Source organism: Staurois parvus, unplaced genomic scaffold, assembly GCF_062004578.1.
Source record: "Staurois parvus isolate SC_StPar_1 unplaced genomic scaffold, SC_StPar_1.0 ptg001938l, whole genome shotgun sequence".
NCBI lineage: Eukaryota > Metazoa > Chordata > Amphibia > Anura > Ranidae > Staurois > Staurois parvus.
The window spans coordinates 20,839-39,076 of NW_028319734.1; the positions used below are offsets into that span (position 1 = coordinate 20,839).

At 44.4% G+C, this 18,238-nt stretch overlaps 1 protein-coding gene across 1 annotated transcript in view; it reads left to right on the forward strand.

Moving 5' to 3' along the window:
- LOC149433195 (vomeronasal type-2 receptor 26-like) overlaps nt 1-18,238 on the forward strand; it is a gene marked incomplete at its 5' end in the record, with an annotated part of 38,813 nt that overhangs the window by 15,522 nt on the left and 5,053 nt on the right. The window contains one exon of the mRNA XM_089664530.1: nt 5,990-6,113. Within this exon, the coding sequence (XP_089520656.1) occupies nt 5,990-6,113 (124 nt within the window). The remainder of the gene's footprint in view (nt 1-5,989; nt 6,114-18,238) is intronic.

Here is an 18,238-nt window from a genome sequence, read left to right on the forward strand (position 1 = left end):
CCCACCCCTACTGAACCTCCAGATACTACTACTGAACCCCCCACCCTACTAAACCTCCAGATACTACTACTGAACTCCCCACCCCTACTGAACCTGCAGATACTACTACTGAACCCCCCACCCTTACTGAACCTGCAGATACTACTACTAACCCCCCACCCCTATTGAATCTCCAGATACATACTACTGAACCCCCCACCCCTACTGAACCTGCAGATACTACTACTGAACTCCCCATCCCTACTGAACCTCCAGATACTACTACTGAACTCCCCACCCCTACTGAACCTCCAGATACTACTACTGAACTCCCCACCCCTACTGAACCTCCAGATACTACTACTGAACTCCCCACCCCTACTGAACCTGCAGATACTACTGCTGAACCCCCCACCCCTACTGAACCTCCAGATAGTACTACTGAACCCCCCAACCCTACTAAACCTCCAGAAGCTATTACTGAACTCCCCACCCCTACTGAACCTCCAGATGCTACTATTGAACCCCCCACCCCTACTGAACCTCCAGATACTACTACTGAACCCCCCACCCCTTCTGAACCTGCAGAAACTACTACTGAACTCCCCATCCCTACTGAACCTCCAGATACTACTACTGAACTCCCCACCCCTACTGAACCTCCAGATACTACTACTGAACTCCCCACCCCTACTGAACCTCCAGATACTACTACTGAACTCCCCACCCCTACTGAACCTCCAGATACTACTACTGAACTCCCCACCCCTACTGAACCTCCAGATACTCCTACTGAACTCCCCACCCCTACTGAACCTGCAGATGCTACTACTGAACTCCCCACCCCTACTGAACCTCCAGATACTACTACTGAACTCCCCACCCCTACTGAACTCCCCACCCCTACTGAACCTCCAGATACTACTACTGAACTCCCCACCTCTACTGAACCTGCAGATACTACTACTGAACCCCCCACCCCTACTGAACCTCCAGATAGTACTACTGTTCCCCCAACCCTACTGAACCCCCAGATACTACTACTGAACCCCCCCACCCATACTGAACCTCCAGATACTGCTACTGAACCCCCCACCCCTACTGAACCTCCAGATACTACTACTGAACTCCCCACCCCTACTGAACCTCCAGATACTACTACTGAACTCCCCACCCCTACTGAACCTCCAGATACTACTACTGAACCCCCCACCCCTTCTGAACCTCCAGATACTACTACTGAACCCCCCACCCCTACTGAATCTCCAGATACTACTACTGAACCCCCCACCCCTACTGAACCTCCAGATACTACTACTGAACCCCCCACCCCTTCTGAACCTCCAGATAGTATTACTGAACCCCCCACCCCTATTGAACCTCCAGATACTACTACTGGACCCCCCACCCCTACTCAACCTACAGATAGTACTACTGAACCCCCCACCCCTACTGAACCTACAGATAGTACTACTGAACCCCCCACCCCTACTGAACCTCCAGATACTACTACTGAACCCCCCACCCCTACTGAACCTACAGATAGTACTACTGAACCTTCAGATACTTCTACTGAACTCCCCACTGCTTGAAGTTTGTGTGCCTCACTGCAAACGTTGACCCCCCCCCCCCCCAGACAATAATGAACTCCATTTTTTTGGAGTTTTCTTATGAAAACAAGAAAAGCAGTAAAATAGATCCTCTGCAGCCAGCAACAATAGACCCCCTAAGCAATAATAGGACCCCTTCAGCAACAATAGACCCCTCCAACAACATTAGATCCCCCAGCAACAATAGGCCCCTCCAGCAACAATAGAACCTCCAGCAACAGTAGAAACACCTAGCAACAAAAGACCCTTGAGACCCCATCAACAATAGACCCCATCAACAATAGATCCCACAGCAACAATAGACCCCCAGCAACAATAGACCCCCTAGCAACAATAGACTCCCCATCAACAACAGACCACAGCAACAATTGATCCTCAGAAGTCAGCAATATTAGATTCCTCAATCAAAAGTACAGTAGATACAATTTACTCCGCAGCAACATAAGAACCACACCCAGCAACAACTGATCCCCCATCAACATCAGTAGACCTCCCCAGCACAATAGACCCCCCTGCAAAATAGATTCCCCTCCCCAGCAACAATAGACCCCCAGCAACAATAAACCCTCCAGCAACAACAGATCCCTCCAACAATAGTAGATCCCCCAGCAACAAAAGATCCATACAGCAACAGTAGACCCCCCAGCAAAAGCAGACCTCAAGCAACATAGACCCCCCAGCAACAATATACCCCCAGCAACAACAGATCTCCCCAACAATAGAGTCCCAATCTACAATAGACCCCGGACAACAATTGATCCCCAGCAGCAATATTAGATTTCTCAATCAAAAGTTACAATTTACCCCCCAGCAACATGAGACCCACCCCAGCAACACTAGATCCCCCATCAGCATCAGTAGACCTCCCCAGCACAATAGACCCCCTGAAAAAATAGATTCCCTCCTCCCCAGCAGCAATAGATCCCCAGCAACCAGCATCAATAGACCCTTCAGCACACCCTAGCATCTCTTGCCATTACGTACATTCAGTGCTGGAGGTGCCGGAACTGCGTTCCCGCTGAAGTAAAACCTCGGCCAAGATACTCCAAATGGCTAAAGAGTGATTTCAGATCTTGATTTATATATATTTATCTGCATTAAATCAATAGTGACACAAACACAGCATAACTTTCAAAATCTAGAAGATAAAACCGTATTGAGGTAATAAATAAAGTCGTGTATGTGAATGAGGTCTTGGAGCTCCTTCACACGGGTTCTGTGGCCTGTAAAATGCCAACCAGATTCTTTTTTTATGTGACCGGAGCTGTTTGCAGGCAGCCTTTTATGCTATGGGGACACAGCAACTGTACAGACACAGCCAAAGGTCCTAATCTGACAGGCGTGTGGACCAAAACTATTCTCAGATTTTCTATTCCTTTCTATTCTATTCTTGTCTATTCTTTTCTAATCTATTCAAATGTATTCTATTCAAAATTCCTACTTTCAGAAGACGGTTAAAGTCTGTCTATTCTACTCTATTGTTTTTTTCTATTCTAGTCTATTTATTGTATTTATTTACTTTAATGTATTCTATTTGAAATGAAAATTTCGGAAGACAGTTATATTCTTTCTATTTTATTCTGCTCCATTCCTTTTCTATTCTAATGCATTCTATTCAAATTCAATTTTCAATTTTTGAAAGACAGTTATAGTCTTTCTATTTTATTCTGTTCTATTCTTTTCTATGCTATTCTTTTTTATGTGTTTCTATTCTTCTTATCTATTCTCTTTGAAATAAAATTTAATTTATTTGAAATTAGAATTTCAGAAAACAGTTATATTCTTTTTATTTTATTCTATGCTATTGATTTTTCTATTCTATTCTTTTATTTTTATTCTATTTTTTCTATTCTATTCTAGTCCATTTTTTATATTCTATTCTTTTATTTTCTATTCTATTCTATTCTTTTATGTTCTAGTCCATTCTTCTAGTTTTCAAATTCAGTTAGAATTTGAGTCAAATTTGAGTTGAATTTGATTCAAATTCAAAGTTTGTCCAAATTTCGTTTTGTTTCATTATTTCAAATTCATTACTATTGTATTGGATAATCCAAATTTCTGAATAACGAAAAATTTGGTTGAATTTCGATTCAGAATGAAATGAACCACACATTTCTAGTATAGCTAACCAGGGGCGGACTGACCATTTGGGAACTCGGGCACTGCCCGAGGGCCCGTGGTCAGAAGGGGGCCCCATGAGATGCCCCTGGTACCTTTCATAGGCTTTTTTGGGTGTGGTTTGAGTGTGGGCAAGGACACAGGGGCCCCATGATCCCCTATTGCCCGGGGGCCCCATGAGTTGTCAGTCCGCCCCTGTAGCTATCAAAACTCCATTGTCCAGAGAATTTGTTCTGTAAACAAGCTTGTTTACAGACTGAATTGGTTCAGTCTCAGCCTTTTGGTATATGCAAACTGAAGCTGGCACTGTCCCTTGACCTGTTTGAAATCCGGTTAAATGTTAATGATTCTATTGTGGCTCATTTAACATGAAGTGAGCCACTTATCCCCAAGTATACACTCCACTTCCCTGTTTTACCTTACCTTAAATCCTCCAAACCTACCCCCCCCCCCCCCTTTTATTTATTTATTTTTTGATATTTATTTATTTATTTTTATTTATTTATTCATTCTCTCTCTCTATCTCTCTCTATCTCTCCCTCTCCCTCTCTCTCTCTCTCTCTCTCTCTCTCTCTCTCTCTCTCTCTTTCTCTCCCTCCCCTTCCTTTCTATTCTATGTATTTACCTTTACCACTACTCTATATTATATACCCTTTTCTAACTCACCCTTTCTCTATCTGATCTCTAGCTCACACCTGTTTTCAACTCCTATCATCATTTTTCAGAGCATTGACCTTCAAACAGGTGCACAATGCTCCATATAACTCATGTATCCAATTCATGGACACACAAAACAGAACTAATGCAGGCCATAGATGGGGAGAAAACCAGACGATTTTTCTTTAAAAAACCAAAAAATCAGTCGTTCAATCTGCCGATGTTACCAGGAACGGTAAAAAAAACCTGCCGATTTTCATCCCGTCTACATCCGGCAAAAAGTGTCCCTACAGAGAGCTCCGCTATTTCTTTGACAGTTCTTTGACATTTATAGCAGCTGTAACATTGTATCTATTTGTATCCATTTCGGATACAGATGTTTTTATTCGGAAACAAATAGATACAATGTTGCAGCCGCTATAAATGTCAAAGAAATAGCGGAGCTCTCTGCAGGGACACTTTTTGCCGGACTGGAATTCTTCTTCTTCTTCATCCTCTTCTTCTTCTTCATCCTCTTCTTCTTCATCATCCTCTTCTTCTTCTTCTTCTTCATCCTCTTCCTCTTCTTCTTCTTCATCCTCTTCTTCTTCTTCATCCTCTTCTTCATCCTCATCCTCATCCTCTTCTTCTTCATCCTCTCCTTCTTCTTCTTCTTCTTCATCCTCTTCTTCTTCTTCTTCTTCATCCTCTTCTTCTTCATCCTCTTCTTCATCCTCTTCTTCTTCATCCACTTCTTCTTCATCCTCTTCTTCATCCTCTTCTTCTTTTCGTCTTCCTCTTGCAGGTCACTGCTCATGCGCAGATTTTATATCGGTAAAAAGATCGGCCGATTTGCCCATCATTGCCGCGAAAATCGGCCGATCGGCAAAATCGGCCGTTTTTTTCCAACTTTACCGATAAAAAAAATCTGCCACAATACCGAAAAACGACCGACCTATTAACCCACTAACGATCCGAAAATCTGGCGATTTTATTTTCTGCTGAAAAATCGGCCGATTTTCGACCCATCTATGGCCTGCATAAAGCTGCATCCTGTGCGATCTTACTCACTACTCCACACTTCATACTCCCTTGATATAAAATCCTGCTTATAGGTCAGAAGACAATATATCTCCCTGCTTCTCGCCTATACTCTGTACATTTACTGGATTGTAATATTATGTTGTCATAATGCTTACACTGGTATATTCTGTATTGCCTTTTATGCTTTGACCCGTCTGTGCAACGGGAGGTGACATGCTATGTTTTGTTCACATTTGGATCCATAACTGTATTTGCATTGTTATGCCTGTTTTCTTCTAATAAAAAATTTTTTGGGGAAAAAAAAAAAAATATGAATAGGGCCATGTCTCTATCTTAGTTAGAAAACTCATATAGTCCAAAATTAAAATAATAAAATATATATAAATAGATCTCTTATAACAGTTCTGACAATTCTGAGGACGGGTGACCGGAACTGGACAACATACTCAAGATATGGCCAAACAAGTGGAAATAAAATGTTCTTTTTACTTTTTAAAATAAAAAATTATTTACAATATTCAACCTTCATACAGTTTATTGAGTTGGATGGACCTATGTAAATAATAATAATAATAATAATAATAAATCAATATATTTTTCAGGTTCCGGTATCTCAATGCTCCAGACCCTGTTTACTTGGCAGCAGAAAAAAATTGGTATCTTCAATTCACAAATGTTGCTATGAGTGTGTCTCATGTCCAGAGGGAGAGATATCCAACACAACTGGTAGAGTTAACAATTATTGTTCAAATGGGAAGAAGTTGTACAGTAGCTATAAGGGAACGTGTAATGTGTTCTATGTTTTTTCTTTTTTACTTGTTACATTCAGAAAATAACATAAATGTATATAAAACTTTATTCATAGTTCCGGAAAATTTGACATTTTCAATTTTTACTGCTTTGCTTTAAATTGACTGTGCCTAGAAAATTTTCTTCCCTCCCCTCTTTTGTACGCATACAATCTCCGGCCACTTTATTAGGTCCACCTTGCTAGTCCCGGGTTTGACTCCCTTTTGCCTTCAGAACTGCCTCCATTCTTCGTGGCAAAGATTCAACAAGGTGTTGGAAACATTCTTTAGAGATTTTGGTCCATATTGACATGATAGCGTCACGCAGTGGCTGCAGATTTGTCGGCTGCACATCCATGAACCATTGATACAATGCAAGATGGATCCATGATTTCATACTGTTTATGTCAAATTTTGACCCTACCATCTGAAATCGAGGCTCATCAGACCCGGCAACATTTTTCCACTCTTCTATTGTCCGAATTTGGTGAGCCTGTGTTAATTGTAGCCTCCGTTTCCTGTCCTTAGCTGACAGGAGTGGCACATGGTGTTGTCTTCTGCTGCTGTAGCCCATCTGCTTCAAGGTAAGACATGTTGTGCATTCAGAGATGGCATTCTGCATACCTTGGTTGTAATGAGTAGTCAATTGAGTTACTGTTGCCTTTCTGTCATCTTGAACCAGTCTGCCCATTCTCTGACATCAACAAGGCATTTTCCTCCACCCAACTGCAGCTCACTGGACATTTTCTCTTTTTCGGATCATTCCCTGTAAACCTTAGAGATGGTTGTGCATGAAAATCCATTAGATTATCAGTTTTTGAAATATTCAGACCAGCCCATCTGGCACCAACAACTATGCCACGTTCAAAGTCACTTAAATCCCCTTTCTTCCCCATGCTGATGCTCGGTTTGAACTTCAGCAAGACGTCTTCACCACGTCTAGATGCCTAAGTGCATTGAATTGATGCCATGTGATTGGCTGATTATCAATTTGTGTTACCAAGCAATTGAACAGGTGTATCTAATAAAGTGGCTGGTGAGTGCATATACCCATGGGCTGTCTGTTCTGGGTGTTATCTTCATAAAATGATATAAACTTTAATCTCTGAATTTGTTAAACTTGAACTTGTTGAATAGCTTTCCTTTATAGTGAACCCCTGAGGGTAGAAATTTGGGAGCTTCCACTACTGAATAGGCTTTAAAAATATCAGCTTCAGGACTGTCATGGGAATCATGGTTTTGCTAATTAGTAATTTGCTGACATGGAAACAATCCTGTGGAGTCTCAAATGTCTTAAAGTGTAGTTAGTAGGAAATATTTTTGTGTCAAGTATACACTTCCAAGTACTTTTTGCCTCTCCCATAGATCACAGTACTGCATCTTACAAAACCTTTATTTGCTTTTTACTCCAGAAGGATGGAACCAACTTTGTTGAGGCATCGTCTAGTGTCAGTACATCATCTAGGGTCAGTATCCTGTTCCTTGACTGTGATAAAGCGGTTGATTTACTAAAGGCAAATAGGTTGTTCACTTTGCATAGGAAGTTGCACTTTGTGAGGGCAATTTCCTCAGAGATTAGTGAATGTGGGGAAATGTATTTTTGCAAAGAGTACCCAATCATACGCAGAGAAAATAAATACAACATTTTTGATTAGATGATGGAAATTAGCAGGTCTTCACCTCATTCACTAAGCTAGCTAGCATCAGAACAATACACACAGACACACACACATATATACTCACACAATGTGAACAGGCAGCAAATAGAAAGAAGCAAGATAGGTTTTTTCTTGTGATAGAAATTAAATGGATTATGAGAAAGAAAAGGAACAAATATTGTTCAGTGGTTGGACAGCATGTATGCAGCTTGTTAACCCCCCTGGCAGTATTCCTGAGTGTAGCTCGGGGTAAAGTTTCAGTACCACAAGCGGTAACCCCAACCTACACTCGGGCTTACCATGCGGCGCTGCTCCGGGATCCCTCGATCACTTACCTTGTCCTGAGCTCCCGCGATGTCCCCCCTGCAGTGTCCCTGGCAATGTCCTCCGGCGGATGCCGGCATCTCTCTTCTGGGTTCCATTCCCTGCGACGTCGGGACGTACGGGGGGACAGAACGGGGGGAAATTTGAAAATGACAAAAAGTGACATTCACTAAAATCACATAGTAAAACATTACTGTATCAAACCATTTCACATACATTTTGTCCCAAGTGCTTTGTCCTGTGCCCTGCCTGCATTTTTACCGCCCTTTCTGCCTGGAAACTGAGAAATGTCCATGGCGTCCAAAAAGCGTCCCTTTAGGTCAAAAGCGGTTTTAGACCGGCTAGAGAACAGCGATCGTAAATCAGAACCAGAATCAGAATGATTCATGGGGGAAACTCCTCATCAGACACTGAAAACGATTCTGTGACTTTGCTCAGCGATGTGCGAACTTGGCACTCTATTTCACATTTCAGTGTTTTTGGTTTCATTATATTATTTAATTAAATTTATTATTAAGTGTTCTTGCATGGCAAGACCACTTATTGTTATCTCACATACACCGTGTTCCAAATTTTTATGCAAATGATATTTTTCTCATTTCCCTCAATAATTGATGTAAATAACAGTCGGCATAATTCTCATGTTATCAACTATAAGAGTACAATTCACATTTTATTGAACAAACCTCCTAATGATAACAGGATTTTTGTTCCAAATTATTCCGCACAGGAATTTTCAAAACACTTTACAGGTTGTAAAGAACTGAAAATTGTCATTTGTTGTGTTTGCAGCATATTTACTGAAATCAAAAGCTATTTCAATCAAACTTTTAACAACATTGTAACTTTGTAAACATTTGAAGCGGTCACGTTACATTGTAACATAGGACCCCTTATTTGATAGCAGCTTCACAAGTCTGGCATCCATTGAACTTGGGAGTTTTTGGACAGTTTCTGCTTGAATTTGTTTGCAAGATATCAGAATAGTCTCCCAGAGCTGCTGTTTGGATGTAAACTTCCTCCCACCCTCATAGATCTTTTGCTTGAGGATGCTCCAAAGGTTCTCAATAGGATTGAGGTCAGGGGAGGATGGAGGCCACACCATGACTTTCTCTCCTTTTATCCCCATAGCAGCCATTGATGCAGAGGTATTCTTTGCAGCATGAGATGGTGCATTGTCATGCATGAAGATGATTTTATTATGGAAAGCATAGTTCTTCCTTCTGTACCAGGGAAGAAAGTGGTCAGTCATAAACTCCACATACTTTGCAGAGGTCATCTTTACACCTTCGGGGACCCTAAATGGGCTGACCAGCTCTGTTCCCATGATTCCGGCCCAAAACATGACTCCACCACCGCCTTGCTAACGTCGCAGCCTTGTTGGATCAGGGTGGCCGTCCACCAACCATCCACTACTCTATCCATCTGGACCATCCAGGGTTGCACGGCACTCATCAGTGAACAGGACTGTTTGAAATTTAGTCTTCATGTATTTTTCTGCCCAATGCAGCCGTTTCTGCTTGTGAGCTTTGGTTAGTGGTGGCCGAATAGAAGGTTTATGCACAGTTGCAAGACTCTGGAGGACTCTACACCTTGATGTCCGTGGGACTCCAGAGGCACCAGCGGCTTCAAATATCTGTTTGCTGCTATGTAATGGTATTTTAGCAGCTGCTCTCTTGATCCGATGCATGGATCTGGCAGAAATCTTCCTCAATGTGCCTTTATCTGCACCAATCCGTCTGTGCTCTGAATCAGCCACAAATCTCTTCATAGTGCGATGATCACGCTTAAGTTTTCGTGAAATATTGAATGTTTTCATACCTCATCCAAGGCATTGAACTATTTCACTCTTTTCGGCAGCAGAGAGATCCTTTTTCTTCCCCATATTGCTTGAAAATGGTGCTCTGCTTAATAATGTGGAACACCCTCCCTTAGTAGTTTTTCCTTAAATTGGGCTCACCAGCCAATCTAATTATCACAGGTGTCCAAGATTGTTATCAGTGATCAAAAGAGCCCTGACACACAATGCCATCCATGAGTTACACGGAAAAACAAAATATTTCATCTTTGTGACACTTAAATAGAATTTGCATAATAATTTGGAACGCAATGTATATATTCTTATTCTTATTATAGCCAAATTTACCACCCTAACTCCTACCACAGTTTTTACACTACATAGACAGTAATATACAGAAACGTGCGGATTGTTCCCAATCGGATTGCTATTACTTTGTGGAACGTTTCCCCAAATGGTTCACAAAATATCGCCGTTTTTGTGGTGAACTTTTCCCATAGGAATGAATGGCAGAATGTTCAAAACTAGAGTGGGAGCTGAAAAATCAGGACATGATTTCTAAACTGCCATCACTGCCTCATTTTTAAGCCCACCTACACAAATCTTATATCAAAACGTTCAGCTATCCCTGCTGCCGCTAAAAATGTTCACAGCTAAGCCATAGTCCTGATAATTTTCACAATATGACCATTTGTTTGCAACTAATGCCGCCCATTGACATTCATTGAAACTGCACTCTAGACACCTGAAATTTGAAGGGCAATTTCTAAACAGCGACTGTGCCTTCATTTTTAATATATCAGAGACATACTATGCATCAAAATGTAGGTCTGGGTCTTGTGATTCTCACAATATACACTGTAGGATTTATAATTTTAAAACTACAACCATTCTAAGATGGCAACTGCCAGTGAAGTGAGCAAGTTGGAGCAGTTTGTTTTTAACCGCTCTTCTCTGCCCTTGCTGTAGAGTGAGTTGCCATAAGAACCCATGTGTGTGAGCACCCAGTTACTCCGCCCACTCCAGTTGTAGACTACTGGTGGAGGCAAGAACACTTCACACAATTTCCCCAGAAATTGTAGATTTTCTAGTTATAACATTATTATTTTTTATGATTATTTATTAAATTATACTTTATGATTTCGTGTTTCAAGTTTTATCCTACCCGGGATGTTTTCTAGACTCTTGTCCGGACAGATTTCAGTGAGTTATTCCTAAGAATTACAGGCCTACAATATAAAACACCAAATTTCCATGCAAAATAATGGTACCGCTTTCAGCACCAAAAATCTGAAATAATCATACCGCCAGGGAGGTTAAGGTCAAAATATAGAAAGGTCAGATGAGGTAGATTTTATTCTGAAAACAACAACTAGCACTTGTTATTTCAGAGACAATAGCCATACATATTGTACAGTGGCTGGGCTGTATGTATGTAGCTTATTAAGGCCACAAAGTAAGAGAGAGAGAGAAACAATGCAGTTTTTATTTTGAAATAATCATTAGAGCTAGCAGAACAATGCACACGCAGACATACACACACACACACACACACACATATATATACACACCGCACTTGAATAGGCAGCAAACAGAAAGAAGCAAGGCAGGCTTTATCTTGTGATAAAAATAAGAATGCATTATGAGAAAGAAAAGGAACAAATATTGTTCAGTGATTGGACAGTATATACGCTTGTTAAGGTCAAAATATAAAAAGGTCAGATGAGGTAGATTTTATCCTGAAAACAAAAACTAGAGCTTGTTATTTCAGAGACAATAGCCATACATATTGTACAGTGGCTGGGCTGTATGTATGCAGCTTAGTAAGGCCACAATGTAAAAGAGAGAGAAACAATGCAGTTTTTTATTTTGAAATAATCATTAGAGCTAGCAGAACAACTGTCAGGGACCTCGGGCTCCGCCGCGGCGTGCGAATCTGCGCATGCGCGGATCGCCCAGGCACATCAGTATGCGGGCATTAGGACCTGAGCGTCCGTGGCGGCAATTGCGGCCGCGCATGCGCACTCGAGCACGCGGGCGCGCCTGGCACCAATGACGGTGCAGGGCGCGCTATTTAAACTGGCCAGGCAATGTTCTCATTGCCGCAAGGTCTAGTTCCTGTTACCTGTGTTCCTGTAGTGCGTTCCTTGTTGCCGACCCTGCCTGTTCTGATCCATGCTGACCTTCTCCTGCTCTGACCCCCGGCTCGTCCCTGACCATTCCTCTGCCTGTCGTTACTGTTATTTGGACCTCCTGTTACTGAACCCGGCGTGTGACCTGACTTCTCTTTGTCTACTGCTTTTGTACCGCGCATGTCCCTACTGTTACCGACCCGGCTAGTCTGACCACGCTCACTCCTGGTGGTGTTCCATCCATCCCGCTCGGACCTGGACCTGTCAACCCCTTCACAGCAGGCTCATCCCTGGCATATACCCTCAGCGGGACCCCTCTACCATAGTTGGGTGCACCCAGGGGTCGCAACCTGGTTTCAGTCTTGCACCAAGTCCATCCCCACCATCAGGGGCCCTGGTGAAAAGGCAGACTGGGACTTAGACTCCACGTCCCGGGGAACCCCGTTCTGTGGACCAGTAGAGATCCCGTTGGGCGGAGCCTGACAGTACCTTGCGGCCATGACTGAGCCTGGATGCCAACATCTGGCGACCCTTACACAAGGGGTTAGGGCCCTACAGGAGGGTTATATGGAGTTGGGTGGTCGCATGCAGACCTTAGCCACACCAACCAGGCGGACTGGGGAAACACCGGGGTTGTTACCCGCTCCGTGTCCCCACACCTGAACGTTTTAATGGGAACCAAAGTAGATTCAGGGCATTTCGAAGCTCCTGTCAGCTATACTTCAACCTCCAGCCTCGGAGGAATCTCTCAGAATCTGTGAGGGTCGGGTTCATCATTTCTTTACTACAGGGTGAACCCCAAAACTGGGCCCACCGGCTCTTAGAGAACCGAGACCCACAGTTGGAATCGGTGACAGTATTTTTTGAGGCGATGGCACTCTTGTATGACGACCCCCAGCAGGCAGTGACAGCCGAGAGGGCCTTACATACACTGAGGCAAGGTCACCGAACAGTGAAAGACTATGCCGCCGATTTCAGGCATTGGTGTAATGACACCAACTGGAATCAGGCGCCCCTGCACCACCAGTTCCGCATAGGTTTAGCTGAATCATTGAAGGACGAGTTTGCCCGAGTAGACATACCCAGTACTTTAGAGGCCTTAATAACCTTGACTATTCAAATTGACCGCCGGTTGCGGGAGCACAGGCAGGAAAGGTCCAAACAATGAAAGAGGCCAACTAGAATACCTTCTCATGCTCTAATCCAGTCTCAGTTTCGGCAGGTCAACCAGAATCAGAAAGCTATGGATACACCGAGGCCCGGGTTTCCAGGAAGGTTACGGCAGACACTTACACTTGAGGAATGCCAGAGGCGTCAGGTAAACCATCTTTGCCTTTATTGTGGGGAAGCAGGCCATGTGGTGCGTACCTATCCAGCCAAGATGGGTAAGTGTTCTGCTGTTTTTTCTACGGTCACTTCTAAAGGTATGGGCAACACCAGTTATCTAGCGGTACCTGTTTCACTTCAGCTGCCTGGGAGAACGGTGGTAACTACAGCAATTGTGGACTCTGCGGCATGTAGCTGCTTTATAGATTTGGACTTTGCAGCTCAGCAGTGGATTCCCCTACAGACGAAGGAGGTTGGATTAAATATTTTCTGATGGGTCCCGTATTAGGTCAGGGGTGGTGGACCACAAAACCCCACCTATCCGTACTACAGTGTCGACCCATCATCAGGAACTCCTTCGTTTGGATGCCATAGCATCCCCATTATTTCCAATTATCTTGGGGCTCCCTTGGCTACAAGCCCACAATCCCCAGGTTGACTGGAAGGCGGGATCTATCCATTTTCATTCAACCTATTGCCAGCAGCATTGCCTCCCTAAGACCTCCCCTGTTCCGCAGGCCTTGTTATGTCTGGAGACGGATGCAGAGCTGGCTCAAGTAATTCCTTCAGCCTACCACAGCTTTCTAGATGTGTTTAGTAAGCGGGGGGCAGATACTCTTCCCCCGCACCGAGCTTATGACTGCCCAGTGGACCTCCTCCCAGGGTCTGAAATTCCATTTGGGCGGATATTTCCCTTTTCCGAACAAGAGTTAGGGGTACTAAAGGAGTATATAGATGAAAACCTCCGTAAGGGGTTTATTCGACCCTCCACATCACCAGCCGGGGCTGGCATTTTCATTGTGGAAAAGAAGGACAGGTCCCTGCGGCCCTGCGTAGATTACCGGGACCTAAATAAGGTCACAGTCAAGAACCGCTACCCGCTGCCACTGGTCCCGAACTTTTTCAAAGGTTGAAGTCAGCCTCTGTCTTCACTAAACTAGATTTGAGAGGTGCCTATAATTTAGTCCGTATCAGGGAGGGGGTTGAGTGGAAGACAGCATTCCGTACCAGATTCGGACACTTCGAATACTTGGTTATGCCCTTCGGTCTATGCAACGCACGCGCCACTTTCCAGCATTTCATAAACGATGTGTTCAGGGACTACCTGGATATCTTTGTCGTCGTATACCTAGACGATATCCTCATCTTTTCCACGACTTTGGAGGACCATAGAGGTCACGTGAGGTGTGTGTTAGAACGGCTGCGCCAACACAGCCTGTATGCCAAGGCAGACAAGTGCTGTTTTGAACAGCGTAGTATTTCCTTTTTGGGTCTAACCATCTCCACCACGGGAATAGCCATGGATCCCCAGAAAGTTTCAGCCATCTTGGATTGGCCAGTACCCACTGATAAGAAGGCGGTCCAACGCTTTATTGGCTTCACAAATTTTTATAGAAAATTTATTAAGAACTTTTCGGGCCTGGTGTCCCCTATCACCCAGCTGACTAGGCAGGGGGTTCGCTTCCAGTGGACACCTGAAGCACAGAAGGCATTCGAAGCCTTAAAAGAGTTGTTTACTGCAGCTCCTATTCTGAGCCACCCTGATCCATCCTTACCATATATCTTGGAGGTAGACGCATCCGAGAACACAGTCAGGGTGATCCTGTCTCAAAGGAAGGGCATCAAGGAGCTCATGCACCCGGTGGCCTTCTTCTCGAGAAAACTAACTACTGCAGAAAGGAACTATGATATCGGGGATCGGGAGCTCCTGGCGATCAAGGTAGCACTTGAGGAATGGAGATACTTATTAGAGGGGCGGTACACCCAATATTAATTTTCACTGACCACAAGAACCTAGAATATCTGAGAACAGCTAAGCGCCTAAGGCCACGTCAAGCCAGGTGGGCACTTTTCTTTTCACGGTTCTCATTCCATATCACCTATAGGCCGGGGTCAAAGAATACGAAGCCAAATGCACTCTCCCGCATGTTTGGGGACCCTGAAGAGATTCCCAAGCCGGATACTATCCTGTCCTCGGGGAATTTCCTGGTCCTCCAATCTGAGCTCCGTTCTAGATTACAGACCGCGTCTGCGAGAATGCCAGGTCTACCTGGTGTCCCCTTACTAAATAGGGAAGGGCTGCTCTGGAAGGAGGATCAGATTGCGGTTCCCGAGGAAGCCCGTACGTTAGTGCTAGGATATTGCCACGATCATCCGTTGGCAGGGCATTTTGGAGTATGTAAGACCCTGGAGCTGTTGCAGCGTACATTTTGGTGGCCTAATATGGCCAAAGATTGTGAATCATACGTTAAGACCTGTCCCGTTTGTTAGAGAAACAAACCGACTCGGGACAAGGCTTGGGGCCTTTTGCGTCCATTACCAATACCTGACAGACCATGGACAATGATCTCCATTGACTTTATTGTGGAACTTCCACCCTCTCAGGACCACACAGCAATCTTTGTGATTGTAGATCGCTTGTCCAAAATGGCCCATTTTGTACCTCTGAAAGACACACCTACGGCCTTTGAGACAGCACAAGTTTTTATTAAGGAAGTGATGAGACTCCACGGGATTCCCAGGGATATTGTATCTGACAGGGGGGTTCAGTTTACGTCTAGGTTCTGGAGGGCTCTATGTGAAACCCTTGGAATTAAGCTATCATTCTCCTCAGCTTACCACCCACAGACCAATGGTCAGACCGAGCGAACAAATCAGACCCTAGAGCAGTACCTCAGGTGCTATACCACCTTCCTCCAAGATGACTGGTTAACTTTCCTGCTACTTGCGGAGTTCGCATATAACAATGTGAGTCATTCTGCTACAAAACAATCCCCGTTTTTGGCGAATTACGGGTTCCACCCTGTATTCCTGCCAGATCTGATCCCGGAGGTTGCGGCCCCGGCCACGCAGGATATGTTAATTTTTTTGTCTTCCAATAGCAAGGTACTACAGGAAGCAATGGCAAAGGCCCAGGGTGACAACAAGAGGGCGTTTGATAGGAAGAGAAGAGGGGAATAAGGCTTGCACCCAGAGGACCAGGTCTGGTTGTCCACCGCAAATCTAAAAATGTCCTGTCCATCGAGGAAACTGGCACCCAAGTTTCTGGGCCTTTCCGGGTAAAACGTAAAATCAATCAGGTGGCATACGAGCTCACACTTCCCGAGTCCCTGAAAATCCATCCAGTCTTCCACGTGTCTCTATTAAAACCAGCGACACCAGACCCCTTTCCAGATTGGAGGTCTAAACCACTGGAAGAAGTAAATGTGGACGAGGAGGAGGAGTTTGAAGTTGAAGCTATCTTAGATTGTAGGAAAAGGAAAGGCCAAACTCAGTTTCTGGTTAAATGGAAGGGATATGGGGCTGAGGAAAACTCGTGGGAGCCGGCCCAAAATGTGCACGCCCCAAGACTTGTGCAGGAATTTTTTCGGAACCAGCCGTCAAGAAGGGGTCGGTTGGGCATCCGGAGGCTGCCCGTAGGGGGGGGGCCATGTCAGGGACCTTGAGCTCCACTGCTGCGTGCAAATCTGCGCATGCGCGGATCACCCAGGCAAGTCAATATGTGGGCATTAGGACCTGGGCGTCCGCAGCGGCAATCGCGGCCGCGCATGCGCACTCAAGCATGCGGGCGCGTGCCTGGCACCAATGACGGTGCAGGGCGCGTTATTTAAACTGGACAGGCAATGTTCTCATTGCCGCAAGGTCTAGTTCCTGTAAACCTGTGTTCCTGTAGTGCGTTCCTTGTTGCCGACCCTGCCTGTTCTGATCCATGCTGACCTTCTCCTGCTCTGACCCCCGGCTCGTCCCTGACCATTCCTCTGCCTGTTGTTACTGGTATTTGGACCTCCTGTTACTGAACCCGGCGTGTGACCTGACTTCTCTTTGTCTGCTGCTTTTGTACCGCGCCTGTCCCCACTGTTACCGATCCAGCTAGTCTGACCACGCTCACTCCTGGTGGTGTTCCATCCAACCCGCTCGGACCTGGACCTGTCAACCCCTTCACAGCAGGCTCATCCCTGGCATATACCCTCAGCGGGACCCCTCTACCATAGTTGGGTGCACCCAGGGGTCGCAACCTGGTTTCAGTCTTGCACCAAGTCCATCCCCACCATCAGGGGCCCTGGTGAAAAGACAGACTGGGACTTAGACTCCACGTCCGGGGAAACCCCGTTCTGTGGACCAGTAGAGATCCCGTTGGGCGGAGCCTGACAACAACACACACACACCATTTGAATAGGCAGCAAACAGAAAGAAGCAAGGCAGGTTTTATCTTATGATAAAAATTAGAATGCATTATGAGAAAGAAAAGAAACAAATATTGTTCAGTGATTGGACAGTATATATGCAGCTTGTTAAGGTCACAATATAAAAAGGTCAGATGAGGTAGATTTTATCCTGAAAACAAAAACTAGAGCTTGTTATTTCAGAGACAATAGCCATACATATTATACAGTGGCTGGGCTGTATGTATGCAGCTTACTAAGGCCACAATATAAGAGAGAGAAACAAATCAGTTTTTTATTTTGAAATAATCATTAGAGCTAGCAGAACAATACAAAAACACACACACACAAATATATACACACCGCACTTGAATAGGCAGCAAACAAAAAGAAGCCAGGCAGGTTTTATCTTGTGATAAAAATTAGAATGCATTATGAGAAAGAAAAGGAACAAATATTGTTCAGTGGTTGGACAGTATATACGCAGCTTGTTAAGGTCACAATATAAAAAGGTCAGATGAGGTAGATTGTATCCTGAAAACAAAAACTAGAGCTTGTTATTTCAGAGACAATAGCCATAGATATTGTACAGTGGCTGGGCTGCATGTATGCCGCTTAGTAAGGCCACAATGTAAGAGAGACAGAAACAAATCAGTTTTTTT